Raw genomic sequence first — 15782 nt, 5'->3', positions numbered from 1 at the left:
TGCATGTAGAGCACCTGGGGCGGCCACAGGGATTGGTTCCCAACTTCCTCTTTTTCTTTTGTTTGGCGTGCACAAGGACATCTTTAAAATTAGTGTTGCGTTTGTAGGCTACTCTGGGAGGGTCGGGAAAAATCTTCTTCAGTTTCTGGTTGCTGGTGAGAATTGGGTAGTATTTACTTAGGATGTTATTCACGTTTGGGAGTGGGTTTGAGAATTTAGTAGTAAGAAGAGGCGTTGTTGTTCTTGTGTTCCTCGGGCGGGGCATGAGGACCTCGGCTCGATCAAGTTTGGTTGCAGCGATGTAGGCTGTTTGAAGGTCACTGTTTGGGTGGTTCCTGTTTGATAGCGTTTCTTTAAGGTGATCGAGTCTATCTATGTAGTCTTGGTTTTCAACGCAAATGCGACGTAATCGTGTGGCTTGGCCTTTAACCCATTAGGGGCCGGTTTCTTTTTTTCTTGCTATCTTGAAATAAATCTAATATATTAGCTTATCTTTATACTGATAATTCACATGCAAGAATTTATTACTCTTGCCTAATTAGTTTTTGAAATATAGCCCGTGACCATATGGTCACACTGGGCCCTTACGTTACAGAAAAATACGCAAAGTTAAAAACATTTATTTCAAGCCATGAAACATCACAAAAAACATACATAGTGAATAGTCGAGCACTTATTTAGTGTGATATGGTTTAAATCATGGAATACACATGCCGACGTCATACTTTGTGCATTGTGTGTGCACCGCCCTGTTGCAATTATCTCATGCACACCTCCACCTCTTGCCATTAGGTATTGTTGCAACAAAGTGGGTCACTTGGTCATACCGCGTACCATTCAGGACATCACCAGTCTTTGGGTTTCTGCGTTGACCAGGTCCGCAAGGCTTATTGTCCCGCTGCATCAGGTAGCTTTGTGCAATTTGCCCGCGGAATTCCACCTGCGTGACGTTGAACCCTGTGCTACGAATTAGCGCCCAAGCGTTGCTGATAGATACATTACAAAGTCAAGTGAAAATCTGCCACCAACACTTTTTGCCACGGATTGCAATCCTATAGGCGCCTACATTTGCATCCATCTGGTCCGTACCTCCTATAAAACTTGTACTGAGCAACAGTGTTTGGACGGGCCACCTTGATTCGCTTCATCTCAACACGAGAGTACCTGTCTGCAGATGACATTGGCTCACGCCGTGAATAGTGCTTACTATAGTTACTACAGAATCGTCCATACAGCGGACAGCAATTATCGAACTGTGGCTCAGCACGGGATCTTCGTGCCCGCGAGGTTGGCACTTGACGAATTCTGGTCAAGCGATAGGGCATTCTTTGGGAACACGGTTCTGCTCCACTCTGCCCATGCCTTCATAGCCCTGTGCCTTGAGATGCCTGAGTAGCTTCATGCTTGTGATTAAATTATCAAAATAGAAAAGGAAAGGAAGGTCATGCGTCTCTGCGGCGGGTTCTTCCACCATTTGATGAAGTAGCGCCGCTGCTCTTCCGAAGTCCTTTTCATGTTTTTCAGATGTTCTGGGATCTCCCCTGCTTGCCTTGATACACTTTGAAGTTTGCAAGTTATCTGTTCTTGGCATTTAGGCACCATACTTTATACCCGAAGCGGATAGGCTTTCCGCATTTCAGCGCCGGCTCATAGCTGCCACCTGCTTAGATTGTCAATGAGCCCACCTGAGTCTTCTTCGACCGAGTCTTCTTCCGAATAGGTGCTAGCCTGTGGCGGCTCGGTATAAATCACTGACACGACGTCGTCTTCCTCTACGACTATCTTCGCTATTTTTTCCAACATCAACCTATTCAGACGTTAAAATAAAAATAACCACTGCGAGAACGAGGCAGCAGACGGGCGAGAGATGAGAATGCAGTTAAAGAAATATAAAGTTCGGTAACCTAAAGGCCCAGCGTGACCATATGGCAACGCGCAAGATAACACATTCGTTCATGGATAAATCAATCATTATTCTTTCACAAATGCTCATGGAAGGTCACATATTCAAAGGGCAGTACGGATGTAAGGATATCTGACTGTTGCTTAAACAATTAGCGAGAAATAAAAACACTGACCCCTTGCAGCGATGCATGGCAACGCTACTCGCAGAGCAACACTTATTCCCGCCTTTGCGAGGGGCTCCTACAAAACGACTGACAGCAGCTGCCATTTGGTATCCATAAAGAAAACTCTAATCTGTCAAATGGCACGTCAAAGGCGATTTTGGTGCCGCTTTGTTAATCCTAATTAATTGAAATCCACTGTGAAGACTAACGTGACCATATGGTCACGCTGGTCTTTAATGGGTTAAAGATGCCTTGTTTGTAATGTCTGGGATGGTGGCTGGTGTATTCTAGGTACTGTTGTTTGTCGAAAGGTTTCCTATACAGCGTTGTCTTTAGTTCACCATTGTCAATGTATATAGTTGTGTCCAGAAAGTTTATGCGCTCAGTTGAGGATTCTGATGTGAATTTTATTGTTGGGTGAACAGAATTTAGAAAGGCTACATATTTATCTAGACTGTCTTGACCATGTCCCCAGATTATGAGTATGTCGTCTATGTATCGTAGGTATGTGTGGGGCTTGGTAGTGCAGCGCGATAGGAAATCTGTTTCTAGAATCCCCATAAATATGTTCGCGTAGGTTGGTGCAAAAGGCGTACCCATGCTTGTACCATGTATCTGTAGGTAGTAACTCTCTTCAAATTCGAAGTAGTTATGTGTTAGAACTAATTCAAGGAGAGACAGGTAGACTTCAGTAGAGTGTTGTGCATTGTGTTTAGACAGCGTTTGTTTTATCGAAGATAAACCATCAGAGATTGGAATGTTGGTGTACAGCGCCGTGACGTCTAGTGTTGCGAGTATTGTGTTTGGGGGTAGTGTGCCTTTAGTATTAATGTCTTCTATAATTCTCAGCAGGTGGGGCGTATCTTGTACAAGTGACGGAAGTGCTTTTGGCAAGTCACCAAGGTAGTGGTTAAGGAATGTGGAGATAGTCTCTGTCGGGGTGTTGTTGTTTGATACTATCGGAGGGCCTGGGATAATAGCAGTGTATAGTTCAGCAGATGGAATTTTATGAATTTTCGGAAGGAGGTAAAAACGCCCGGCAGTTTTGTTGCTTGGTTTAAGAAATTTGTATTCTGATGGTGTTATCAATTCATCAGCCAAAAGTGATTTCAGCCTGTTGGTGATTGTCCCTGTGTAGGACAATGTCGGATCGCTATCTAGTTTGCGGTAATGTCCTCAACGGAGCGCATAAACGTTGTGGACACAACAATATACATTGACAATGGTGAAGTAAAGACAACGCTGTATAGGAAACCTTTCGACAAACAACAGTACCTAGAATACAGCAGCCACCAACCCAGACATTGCAAACAAGGCGTCTTTAAAGGCCAAGCCACACGACTACGTCGCATTTGCGTTGAAAACCAAGACTACATAGATAGACTCGATCACCTTAAAGAAACGCTATCAAACAGGAACCACCCAAACAGTGACCTTCAAACAGCCTACATCGCTGCAACCAAACTTGATCGAGCCGAGGTCCTCAAGCCTCGCCCGAGGATCACAAGAACAACAACGCCTCTTCTTACTACTAAATTCTCAAACGCACTCCCAAACGTGAATAACATCCTAAGTAAATACTACCCAATTCTCACGAGCAACCAGAAACTTAAGAAGATTTTTCCCGACCCTCCCAGAGTAGCCTACAGACGCAACACTAATTTTAAAGATGTTCTTGTGCACGCCAAACTACAGAAAAAGAGGAAGTTGGGAACCAATCCCTGTGGCCGCCCCAGGTGCTCTACATGCAAACACATTCAATCTACTACTACAGTAAAAAGTACAGCGTCGAATTGCACACACAAGGTAACTTCGGCTTTCACCTGCACATCAAGCAACGTAGTCTACTGTCTAGAATGCGCCGCTTGTAGCAAACAATACATAGGTGAGACTGGACAACAAATTAATACAAGACTCAATGGTCACCGCGCGGACACAAAACACAATTTACCCAAAGCAGTAGCCAGCCACTTTAACGAACATGGTCATATGTTTGACAAAGCAAGGCCCTACATACTACAAACAATTTCCGTTCCCCTCGCGAAAGGAAGTATACGGAATCATACCTCCTACACAAGTTTAATTGCCTACACCCGACAGGAATTAATTTGGCACGCGGCAACTTAGAATCTTTAACAGCTGTAACTTAAAGCTGAAACTCTCATATCATCAACCAATACACAAAACACATTAGGCCACCAGCCAACTTTAATTCTTAACCTCACCTACTCTTCCATTTCGAAAAATTTTTTTTCCTGCCTACTACTCAATTTAATGTAGTCTTTCAGGTTTTTACGTCTATACCAACTGTACGATCCCCTTCATCCATGTACACTTGCCCCCGCCCGCTTCTGCGTGCGTCACCCTCCTGTTTGTTATACCAGTTTCGGGGCCCCCCTCCACCTCTCCCTTCCCTTCCTCCCCCCTTTTTTGTCTATTTTTTTTCTTGAAACCCCTTCGGCAGCACATTCCGAAGTCAATATGCCTTTTACGGCGCCTCATCCCAGAGTATCGCCATTTCTGGATACCGCCGTAACGACACCTACGTTGAGCGCGTGGGGCAGTGCCCCTTGAAAGACCATGCCGCTGCCTTTCAGTCAGCCCATACATTGCACCGCAGACTTCTCGTCGCCATCTTAACTATTTCAAAATTACTCGACGTATTGGTACTCTGCTACTCAAGTCGCTTTCAACTCATGTTTTTTTGTGTGTGTGTGTGTGTGTGTCTGGGTTTTATCTTTTTTTTGTCTTTTGTGTTACTCGCGTACTGTCCGCTTGACCGGCTGTTCTAATGCCTCAAAAGATGCCGCCAACGACTCCCCCTGAATACCTCCTAACCTTTCGCATCCCCAACACGCTCCCAAGCCCCCATATTTCTTAAAACTTTCACCACCCCCCCTTTTTGTCTCTCTTGGTGCCGCCCTGGCTTCCCCCACCCTCTTTTTTCCATTTTTTCCCCTTTTTTACTGCTTCTATTTCTTTCCTTTTCTCCCCGCGCTCTCACGCTCTTGTCCCCTCGTCTTGAGAATGAAGCTCACAGACGTCGGACGACAGCGCTTGTTTCCTCTGGTAATCTCTCTCTTTAAAACCAGCCGCCAGCGACAACACCCGCACGTGACGTCACTGCACTAACCCTTTAAAACTAACACGCCGAGGATGACGAGGCCGCCTTTGAAGAAGATAGGTCCTCCTATCGAAACGTTGGCCAGCCTGTCTGAGGCACCTTATCCCTGTTTACAAACTTTATACCACAGTGTGCTATTCCATCTGTCAGCCCCTTTCTTGATTTTGGACTATTAATGGGCAGGTAATAGCCGGATAAATCAGGGGAACTGAGGGTCTCCATTTAGTTTCAATAACCACGAAATTAAGGAAGCAGACATTTAAAGGGACCCTCAAACAATTTTAACGATCTTGTACAATTGTACTAAGTCATTAGGTTAGGCCGTTTTGATCGTTGTGTGACACTTCTAAGTGCTCCGCATAAAGCGCGTAATTTATTACAGGGTTTTGGAAATGTGCTTCGCTATCGATCGCAGCGGCGCCGCTTCCCTTAGTTTTAAGCCGCCCTCTCCCAATTGACGCAGCTAGCCCAGTCGATGTCAGTTGGGCGAGCTATGCGATTGGCTTCCCAGTGTGCACCATCAATCATTTTTTTCAATTTGATTGTGAACAAATGTTCGCAATAGATGGAATATTGGTTAAGTTGTTTCTATAAAACAGTGCCAGAAAGAGCATACGCAACGATCACTTATCACTAGACTGGAGCACTTCCGACACACACTAATGCCATCTTCGACTGGTCGTTTCTGAGCGCTCTGGAGCGCTCTCGCGAGCGGCGTTGTCTTCGGCTGGTTGAAAGAGGGTGCCCGCCCTGCGTTCGGCTGGTTCCTCTCGATTGCTCTCCTCCACCTTCGAGCGCTCTGAGGCGCTCCGAGCCCTGTCGTCGGAGCAGTCGTCGAAATTGAAACGTCATCGCAGAGCCGCGTTGCTGCTGTTGGCGACGGCCCACCGTAACCTAGGCAACCTAGGCCACTGCGACGAACGCTCGTCCCGCCGGCGCGTCTGCCGGTTTTCCCGGCAGCTTTCGATAAGCGAAACATCGGACGTTGGTAGTAGTCACGTGGTTTAGCATGTGCCATTGCCTCCTCCGAGAGCGAGTCGCACGTTTGGCTTGCGCGCTCGTCCTCTACCTCTGAACTGGGGGAACGCCAAATCTGCCCGACTCTGCTTCGGGGGATGGAAGCGACCAGCCGAAGATAGCATAAGTGCTGTCTGCTTGTGTTGCCGCATTCTGCGTGTTCACGTGAGCTATGCGGTCAGTGTTGGTCTCGATCTTTCTTTTCGCGAGCACCATGTATCGCCGTTGCTGCCTTGTAGGTTTCAAATATACCGATCGGCAATATGTCAAGCTGCGACATTGTGTTCCTCTGCAAGGCAGCAGGCAAGCGGAGTGGCTACAGATTAATTTTTAGACCCACTCTTCTGCTTTGCCTCTGCAGGTCAGTGAGCAAGCATTGCAATTGGTCCCCTTAGTTACTAAGCAACGCAATATCATCAGCGAATCGCAAGTTACTAAGGTATTCTCCATTAACCCTTATCCCCAATCGTTCCCAATCCAGGTCTCTGCATACCTCCTGTAAACACGCTGTGAATAGCATTGGAGAGATCGTATCTCCCTGCCTGACGCCTTTCTTTATTGGGATTTCTTTACTTTCTTTATGGAGGACAACGGTGGCTGTGGAGCCGCTATAGATATCTTCCAGTATTTTTACATACGGCTCGTCTGCACCCTGATTACGTAATGCCTCCATGACTGCAGAGGTTTCGACTGAATCGAACGCTTTCTCGTAACCAATGAAAGCTATATATAAGGGTTGGTTATAATCCGCACATTTCTCGATCGCCTGATTGATAGTGTGAATATGGTCTATTGTTGAGTAGCCTTTACGGAATCCTGCCTGGTCCTTTGGTTGACAGAAGTCTATGTGTTCTTGATTCTATTTGCGATTACCCTACTACATACTTTGTAGGCAACGGACAGTAAGCTGATCGGTCTATAGTTTTTCAAGTCTTTGGCAACCCTTCCTTATGATTAGGATTATGTTAGCGTTGTTCCGAGATTCGGATACGCTCGAAGTCATGAGGCATTGAGTATACAGGGTGGCGAGTTTTTCTAGAACAATCTGCCCACCATCCTTCAACAAATCTGCTGTTACCTGATCCTCCCCAGCTGCATCGCATCAGGCTATCGTTATCCGATTGGTGCCAGCATCTATGCGTTTGTAGATGTCACTTTGCCCCAGAGGATTGCTACCACTGTAAAGAGTTTTACTGTATCCAGTATTTGTGTGAACGCAAGCGCAAGTGGAGTGGGTGTTTTACCGGTTGAGCTGAGGTGCGAACGGGAATTTCCTGCATGGTGCAGCCATCTGGTGGCACAGACCTCAACCAGACAAATACAGGGCGCATAAATATAGCAGTAACCAAGTGCGTGCTACTTTGCTGCTGGTGTAAATTTTCTGCAGAAGCATAATCATGAATACGTCCTCTTTTTAAATATTTAAAATGTTTTACATTTGGCTGCAGCATTAGTAGCAGTGCGTTTAGCTGGTTAGGCTCCGCACCACCAAGTGGATGCACCGTGCAGACCACTCAAGCCACTTAGATCACAGCGATAGGAATAGGGACGTACGCCCCTACGTCACAGCGATAGGAATAAGGACGTGCTTTAGTTTACGCCTCTACCTATCCGTCCCAACGCCCAGCTTTCCTGCTTTTACAGGAATACCGGACAAACTCGGCACTGCGGCATAACGCGCGCTTGAACTTAGTTTTTTAGCGCGAATAAGACTGGACACACGACAAACGGGACACATACGGTGCTGTCCTGTGTGTGTTCTTGTGTGCAGTCTTATTCCCCCTAGCGAACACAGGTGAAGATGCCATGCTAACAAGCCCACATTGTTTTTCTGGAGAATGCTTGCAACACATGCTGTTTGGATAGCACTCGCGCAACATCGATAGCCAGTCGTCTAACGAAAAGTTTGAAGAGGCTTCGCGCGCTGCCTCCAAGACAACCGCAAGTACATAACATGACGTCATTTCATGACGCATATCCAGTGAAGGCAGAGCGTAGCCCCGATCACTCGGTGAAGAAGTTGAGGAGAAAAAGTATCGGTAGGGCGGAAGGTAATTTGTATTTCTTCGTAGGTCTCTTAATATGACACGCTTCACTGAAATTATGGCACTAATGTTTTATTGTAGCTGTATCCTACAAAATTACGGGTCTACAAGATTACTCCGAATGGTTTCAGGGACCCTTAAAGCGAAGAATAGCATACAGGAACCTGTCGTTATATTGAAATGTAGAAACTGCAATGAAAAATTAAATTTAAAGTGAAAAAAGGCAAGTTTTTGCCACTGCAAACTGAACCCAGAACTTCCACATGACGCATGCGACACTCTATCCGTTTATAACAAAACGTTACTTATACCATTAATACATCATCATCATCATCATCATCATCACCAGCAGCAGCATATGTTATCAATTACCCCTGTCCTGCCCTCACCGAGTCCAACTAGCACTGGCCAATTTCCTAATTTCATCGCACCGCCTGGTCTTATGCCTTCCTCTCCTGCGTTTCCCTTCTCTTGGTACCCATCCTGTAACCCTAATTGTCCAACGGTTATTTAACTTGCGCGTTACATGAGCTGCCCAGCGCCATTTTTTTCTCCTATGCCAATTAGAATATCGGCTATACCAGTTTCTCTCTGATCTCTGATCCAAACCGCTCTCTTTCTGTCTCTCAAGGTTATGCCTAGCATTCTTTGTTCCACCGCTTTTTGTGCGGTCCCTAACTTGTTCTCCAGATTCTCTGTCAGTCTCCAAGTCACTGCCCCAAATGTCAGCACCGGTAAAGTGCGCTCATTGGGCACCTTCCTTTTCAATGATAATGATAAGCTTCCAGTCAGGCGCTGACAAAGTCTGCCATATGCGATCAAAACCATTTTTATTCTATGAATTTCCTTCTCGTGATCAGGGTTGCCTGTGATTCTTTGACATAGGTAAACGTACTCCTTCACAGACTCTACAGGCTGACAGGCGATCTTGAACTCTTGTTCCCTTGTCCGGTTATTCATCATTATCTTTGTCTTCTGCATATTAATCCTCAAGCCCACTCTTACACTATCATTGTTAAGGTTCTCAATCACTTGTTGTAACATGTCTGCAGTGTTATTGAATAGAACGATGTTATTCGGAAAACCGTAGGTTGCTCAGGTGTTCACCATCGAGCCTTACTCCTAAACCTTCCCATTTGAATAGTTTGAATATGTCTTCAAAGCAAGCAGTTGGTATCAATGGAGAGGATCTGTGTCCTTGCCTGACCCATTTATTTATAGGTATCTTCTTATATATCTTGCGGAGAATATCCGTAGCAGTCGAATCTGTGTAGATATTTTACAGGATACTTACGTGATTGGTCTGTATTCCTTGATTGACGTAATGCCTCTATGAATGCTGGTATCTCTACTGAATCAAATGCGTTTTGTCAAGCTATAAAGGCCATATATAGAGGCTGATTGTACTCTGCGGATTTCGCGATTACCTAATTGATAACATAGATGTGATCCATTGTAGGGTGTCCCGTCCTGAAACTTGCCTGTTCCCTTGGTTGAGTAAAGTCCAGCGTTGCCCTTATTTTACTGGACATTATCTTGCTAAATATTTTATATAATACTGGGAGTAAACTAATTGGCCTATAAATTTTAAGTTCTTTAACGTCTCCCTTTTTGTGGATTAGTATAATGCTTGCGTTCTTCCAGTTTTCTGGGACGTTTGCGGTCGATAGACACTTCGTATAAAGAAGTGCCAGTTTTCCAAGTAATATGTCTCCTGCATCTCCGATTATATCGACTGTTATTCCATCTTCACCTGCCGCTCTGCCACGTTTCATGTCTTGCAAGCTCCTTCCGACGTCATCGTTAGATATAGGAGGACTTTCCGTATCCTGTTCATTACTGTTTCGAATGGAGTTATCCTGAGTCCTCTGGATACTGTATTGGTCAGTATACAATTCTTCCGCTGCTTTCACGATACCTTTGAGATTGCTGATGATCTTACCCTGCTTATCTTTTAGTGCATACACCTTGGTTTGTCCTATGCCAAGTTTCCTTCTTACTGATTTCAGGCTGCGTCCATTTCATACGGATTTTTCAGTCTTTCTCACGTTATAATTTCGAATATTACTTATTTTCTCCTAGTTGTTCAGTTTTGGCAGCTCCGGGAATTCTATCTTATCTCTTCAGTTGTACACTTTCATTCTTTGTCGTTTCTTTATTACGTCCTTTGCTACTTGGGAGAGCTTGCCTACTGGTTGGCTTGGTGCATTGCCTCCCACTTCAATTGCTGCATCTGAAGCCAGCCTAGTTATGGTTCTATTCATTACCTCTATGTCATCGGCACCTCTCTGTTCTAAGGCTGTATGTTTGTTTGCAAGCACCAGCCCTAATTTGTCTGCTTTCACCCTTACTGCCTCTAAGTTGACCTGTTTCTTCTTGACCAACTTTACTCTTCCGCACCTCAAACTGAGGTGAATCCTAGCCTCATTATCGTATGATCAGTGCACGTTGCCCTACCTAGCACTTGTACATCCGGCACTATGCTGGGATCGGCAGAAAATATAAATCTCGTAAATGCGATTGGTCAAAATGAATCTGGGAGCCTTACAATACAGCGATCGTCGTAACCCTCTGTGCCGTTAGGGGACGTTGTATCCCGCAATTTATGTATGCTCGTTGTTTAATGAGAGCAAAATGTCGTTTTACGTGTGCAGAAAAGTGGTACCACATACCTTCTCTCTACATCCACTGAGATACGCTCTCAATAAAAAGACCGACTCCCTCGTTTTGCTCCGCGCTATACGCAGGTGTCCAACGCACTGACCCTCTTTGTGTGGAGCTGCATGTTGAGCTTCTGCCTGTTCCTGGTGTGCGAGTCGCCGACCAGCATATGCGAGAAAACGCTGTTTGTACCGGGCCGAGTGAAGCGCGACTCGGAGAACAAGGACAGTGGCCACAAGACGAGGAGGACCGTGATCACATACATCTGTCCACGCCTAGTGGTAACCCAGGACCAGACGACGCAGGCCAGCACAATCCATCTGGACCAATGGTGCCACTTATAGACTCCTTTTGTCAGAAGCAAAGAAATTTCGCCACGTTATTTTGTTTTTGCGGAGGTGTGTAGTGCCAGCGCGCAAATCGTTAAGGACTTCCTCGCGAATGCCTTAAATCGTGCAAGAGGCATTTGGCAACGTGAAGGTGCGTTAAATGAACACCAAATCGTGGAAGAGCACAGCGTTCTGAAGGTGGAACCATCCTCCTTAGAGAAAAGGCTGTGAAATAATGAATTAAGAACTGAGGACAAGTTGCCTGGTGGCTCGAAACGGCACCCGTCTGCGAGCCACTGGTGGTCAGACAAGAAGCAGGCGCATCGTTGTCGCTGGCATGGCCGCTGGACAGCTGATGCCGAACCGGCCGCATTTGCACATCTCGGGTGGGCATAGAAGTTGAAGCCGTGGGTGCACTGAGATTGACGAACGGCGCTAATCCATGCATGGAAAACGTGACGCGACGAAGCAATGGACGGTGCAGGAACCGTGCGTACTGCTACTGCTTCTCGCATATTTGTGCAGCTGTCAGGCGCATTAGCCAGAGTGTGCGACAACATATGTGGTCACTACACTGCGCAAATTTCCTATCGAAGGTGTTCATTCCTCCTGAGCGTTCCCTATGCAAAGAACCCATCCGGTCCATCGCATAGCATTACTTCGGCATGCATTCTGACAAATGCGTTGTGGTGATCAAGTTTCGCTATGCATTATTATTTATAGCTTTTGCGGGAACAAAAACCGATGCGGGAGAGCCGCGACTTGTTGAGTTCCAAATCCAATGTTGGCAAATCAGCTGACATGGCGATTGGGTATTCTTACACAGGGTACCTTTGGCAAAATAACCGAAATAACGATGTCACGTTTTACAGTTCCATTTCACTCCAGTAACTCATTTGCACATAGCATTAATGGTGCCCGGTTTGCCCATTGACCCCCATCACCAGACCTGATAATTTTTTGCAGTGAGGCTCACGGCTGTGATGCTCGGACACATGTTGTCCATGAACTCTTTTTTTTTCTTTTTATAATTGATTTGGTTAAGGTGCATGATCGCCAGCAATTTCGGCTGGTAGTGCAATGCTCTCAGCCGGCAGGTCCAAGGCGGGTGGACAAGTAATGTTTACGCAATTAAACAGCCGGGATAAATATTTGGATTTGCGGTGAAGACATTGTGGCGGCTTTATGCCGCGGTATTAAGACTTGCACAACCACAGCCCGCTTGGCTGTGGTCGAGCAAGCCACAATGACCATCAGTGATAACTGTTTCTGTTGGGAAAAATAATTATGCCTATAGGAGAGAACGCAGATTGTATCTGTTACATACATTAGCCCTAAGTGTGGTTCAATATAGGCATTCGAAGATGCCATCACCGAATAAAAACACTACAGCTTCTCTTCTCCTTCATTTAACGAAAAGCGACGAAACTCTCTGTAGAAACCTTCAAGTCAACGTTTTCCACACATAGAGAAAAAAAAATTGCTAGAACGAACAATATTTACTGTATGCAAAGCTGACGTCGACGCATCCGGACGAAGCACTATACTATGTTCGGTGGGAATATTATATTAAATTTATACCATGGAGGTGAGCATGGAATGTTGGCACTCCCTAGTTCTTGCGCATCGTTGAACGTTACCAGTCTTCTATGTAAATATGGTTTTGTTCTTTATATGCTTTAGGAAGTGTTGTGTGAAAACATCAATTATTATAGCACAATAAAACATTTTCTTGTCAATAGAAATGGCTATTTTATTCTTTTCACTGCAAGCCTGTGATGTGCAATGCCACTGTAATATAGTAATGATACAAGGACAAAAGGAGAATTCAATCAAACATCTGTATCACATAGCGCTTGAGAACTGCGAATACCTTCGTTACACAGGTGACTTCGTTGTAAAGATTACGCACTGTGCTGCCATGACTTGAGCAGGCTAAGCATGTTAAACAAGAGAAAACCTTTATTTAAAGGGCCCCTAATCAAGTCTGGCCATTTGGAGCTGACCAGCGCAGAGCATACATTGCGCGATAACAATCGTGTCTGCAAAGTATGACATCGCTGCGCGCCGTGCAAAGATATGAAATTTCAAGCCAAATGCCGTTTTTCATTCTCGCGGCCGCCGCGTTCCAAGCCGGGCGGTGACGTAGTCGTGCCCCTGCGCAACGTAGTCGTGTCCGCAGTGTGACGTCGCTCGTGGTGACACAGTACTTCGTGAATTATTCAAGACATCTGCCAGGGGTGCGATCTTGTACGCGTTCCAAAATAGAACGAAGGCGGTTCGTTCTTTACGTCACGAAATAGGCGGTATGTTCCGTTCCGTTCGTCCGATAGCAGACGATACAGAATGATTGACAGCAGATAACACGTCACAATTGACGTCATGGCGTTCGGCACGGTTCAAATTGACGAATCATATTTGGCTCGATGGAACGAACCGCCCCCGTTCTATTTTGGAACGCGTACAAGATCGCACCCCTGTTATCTGTGCGATGTGTTGCTTGAATTGACGAATTGACGTTTAGAGAAATAACACGCACAACCGCATGTGTGTGTGTTTTTTGCTTTACTTCGCACCGAAGCAAGAGAGCTGTACTTCCGCTCCGCCTGCTTGATCCCACGGTCGTGCGCTCATGTGCGTAGGTACCGAAACTCTGCCATTTTCTACCGTGTTGCAGCGCGTGATCATGCTCTGCAATCCGCTTGTTCTTCCTGAGTTTTTGTTGCCTGAGCAACGCCATCGGCGGAAGTGTGTAGCCCCGAAAAAAAAAGTGAGGAGGAAAAACTTGAAGGCGGGGCCTGTGACGTATGCGTCACGCGATCCTCGAGGTCCTGTTTGGGGAACGCAGGGAAGGAATTTCGCTTGCGGAGGCTAGACGGGGTGAGTGGAGAGAGCATCTTGCTTGGCAGTGGAGCCCGCCTTCTGAAATCATGGGTTCGCGGCACTCAAATATTGCTATCTCAGCTATTAATGAGCCGATTTGACAACTTTTGTTGGCGGAAGCTCCCTAGAGGACACGTAACTACTTCCAGCGTATAAATAAAATTCGATATGGGGCCTGGTGAAGGGGCCTTCAACAAGAATTCAAGATAGGCTTCATGATACGCGCTGTTATTTTTCTTTCTTTCTTTGTGCACACGTAAACTCACGGAATGTGAGACTGGAGCCAACCGTTTTGCATCGAGGTAGATGGTATGGTCGGAGGCGAAGCACTGGAGCAGCGCAATTTAGAACTGCAGATTGTTGAATGCCGCTGTCGCCTCGCTTGGCATGAAAAGTTTTGGTACCTTTAAATGCTGTTCGTGACTGTTACCTTCGCTTACATTTGTGGTCTTTTCACCTTTGGACACTTTAAATACGCCAGTCGACAGTTTCATTTGCATCAGCTTGGCGCCGTCAACTGCGACGTATTCGTCGGCCATCGCGCCCACCGCTCTGTTACAACAACCAGCGGCTGAATGGAGTGATTCCTGTAGCATTGCAGCAACACAGTAACACTCGTGACATAATCACGCTCTTGAAATGCTTCACTGCTGTTAACGCTAGCACAGAGCGCAGCGAGAATGAAGCGATCGTACACCTTTCTTTTCAATGCATATGACAGATTAGAATTCAGTCGGGACATGAATCCTTACTTATACAGGCCATTTAGGAGTAGAAGCGTTTGACTATATGCGGTGAGCAAGGACCCATTGTCCAGGTCCTTTCTGCTGCGTAGCCTTGGCGACTGAGCAGATGGAAAGGCTGTGCATGTTCAGATGGGAAAAGTACGCTTCTGATGTTTCCTAGATAGATGGCGGTTACTTATCGCGCGATGTTTAGACCAGCCAATCTATACTGCAAAAGTGTGCTATGTTTTCACATGCCCGCTTACACTACGGAACGCATGCATGTTACCGTTTGCCTCACTCGCTGGTATGGAAGAAGGGAAACTGAGGAGCCTCATCTTTGTTGGTCACAATCATACGAAGTCAAGAATTATTCGACGGAAAGCACAGAGGAAATTACTTGCTTTTCTGTTCGCGCAAATGGGAGCCGATCCAACCAACGTTATTCGCACCACGCGTGCGGTGCAGTACTGCGGCACCAGTTTCTCATAAAATTTCTTCGGCATCTGTTTCTGTGTGCTAGAACTAGCCCTGGAAGCGACAGTCAGAGCCGCTACTAACGGGCATGTTGGCTGATTGCGAATTACTGGATTGTCGTTTCATATTTTAGACTCAACAAATTCTGCGCAATTAGTGACATAAAAGAGAGACAACAATGTAATTTTTTAGCACTGCGGTGGCACCGCACCTATCAGTTGCCAACTGCAAGGTCGGAAGTTCAACTCCTGGTTTAGATGGCCATACTGTGACAACAGTATAGTGGAGAACTGCCCATATACGGAAATTTGCATATATGTTAAACGCGGAAAGTGCGTCATACGCGCACAAAAACTGAAAAGACAATTGGCACTTTAATTTTTCTTGCAAGGAACACTGCGCCACTACACACGCTTCACATCTGAAACATATGACAAGCCAAGGAACACTTT

The 15782-nt window shown here is 45.9% G+C and overlaps 1 protein-coding gene across 1 annotated transcript in view; it reads left to right on the top strand.

Annotated features, from left to right (window-relative positions):
• The window catches only part of LOC139051798 (nose resistant to fluoxetine protein 6-like), a 76010-nt gene extending 63612 nt beyond the window's left edge, over window positions 1-12398 (top strand). Inside the window, exon 17 of the mRNA XM_070528788.1 lies at window positions 11003-12398. Coding sequence (XP_070384889.1) covers window positions 11003-11260 — 258 coding nt within the window. The 3' untranslated portion in view covers window positions 11261-12398. The remainder of the gene's footprint in view (window positions 1-11002) is intronic.
• The last annotated feature ends 3384 nt before the right edge of the window (window positions 12399-15782 follow it).

The sequence above is a fragment of the Dermacentor albipictus genome, unplaced genomic scaffold, assembly GCF_038994185.2.
Source record: "Dermacentor albipictus isolate Rhodes 1998 colony unplaced genomic scaffold, USDA_Dalb.pri_finalv2 scaffold_14, whole genome shotgun sequence".
NCBI classification, from domain to species: Eukaryota; Metazoa; Arthropoda; class Arachnida; order Ixodida; family Ixodidae; genus Dermacentor; species Dermacentor albipictus.
This window is presented reverse-complemented; position numbering and strand designations above follow the sequence as displayed.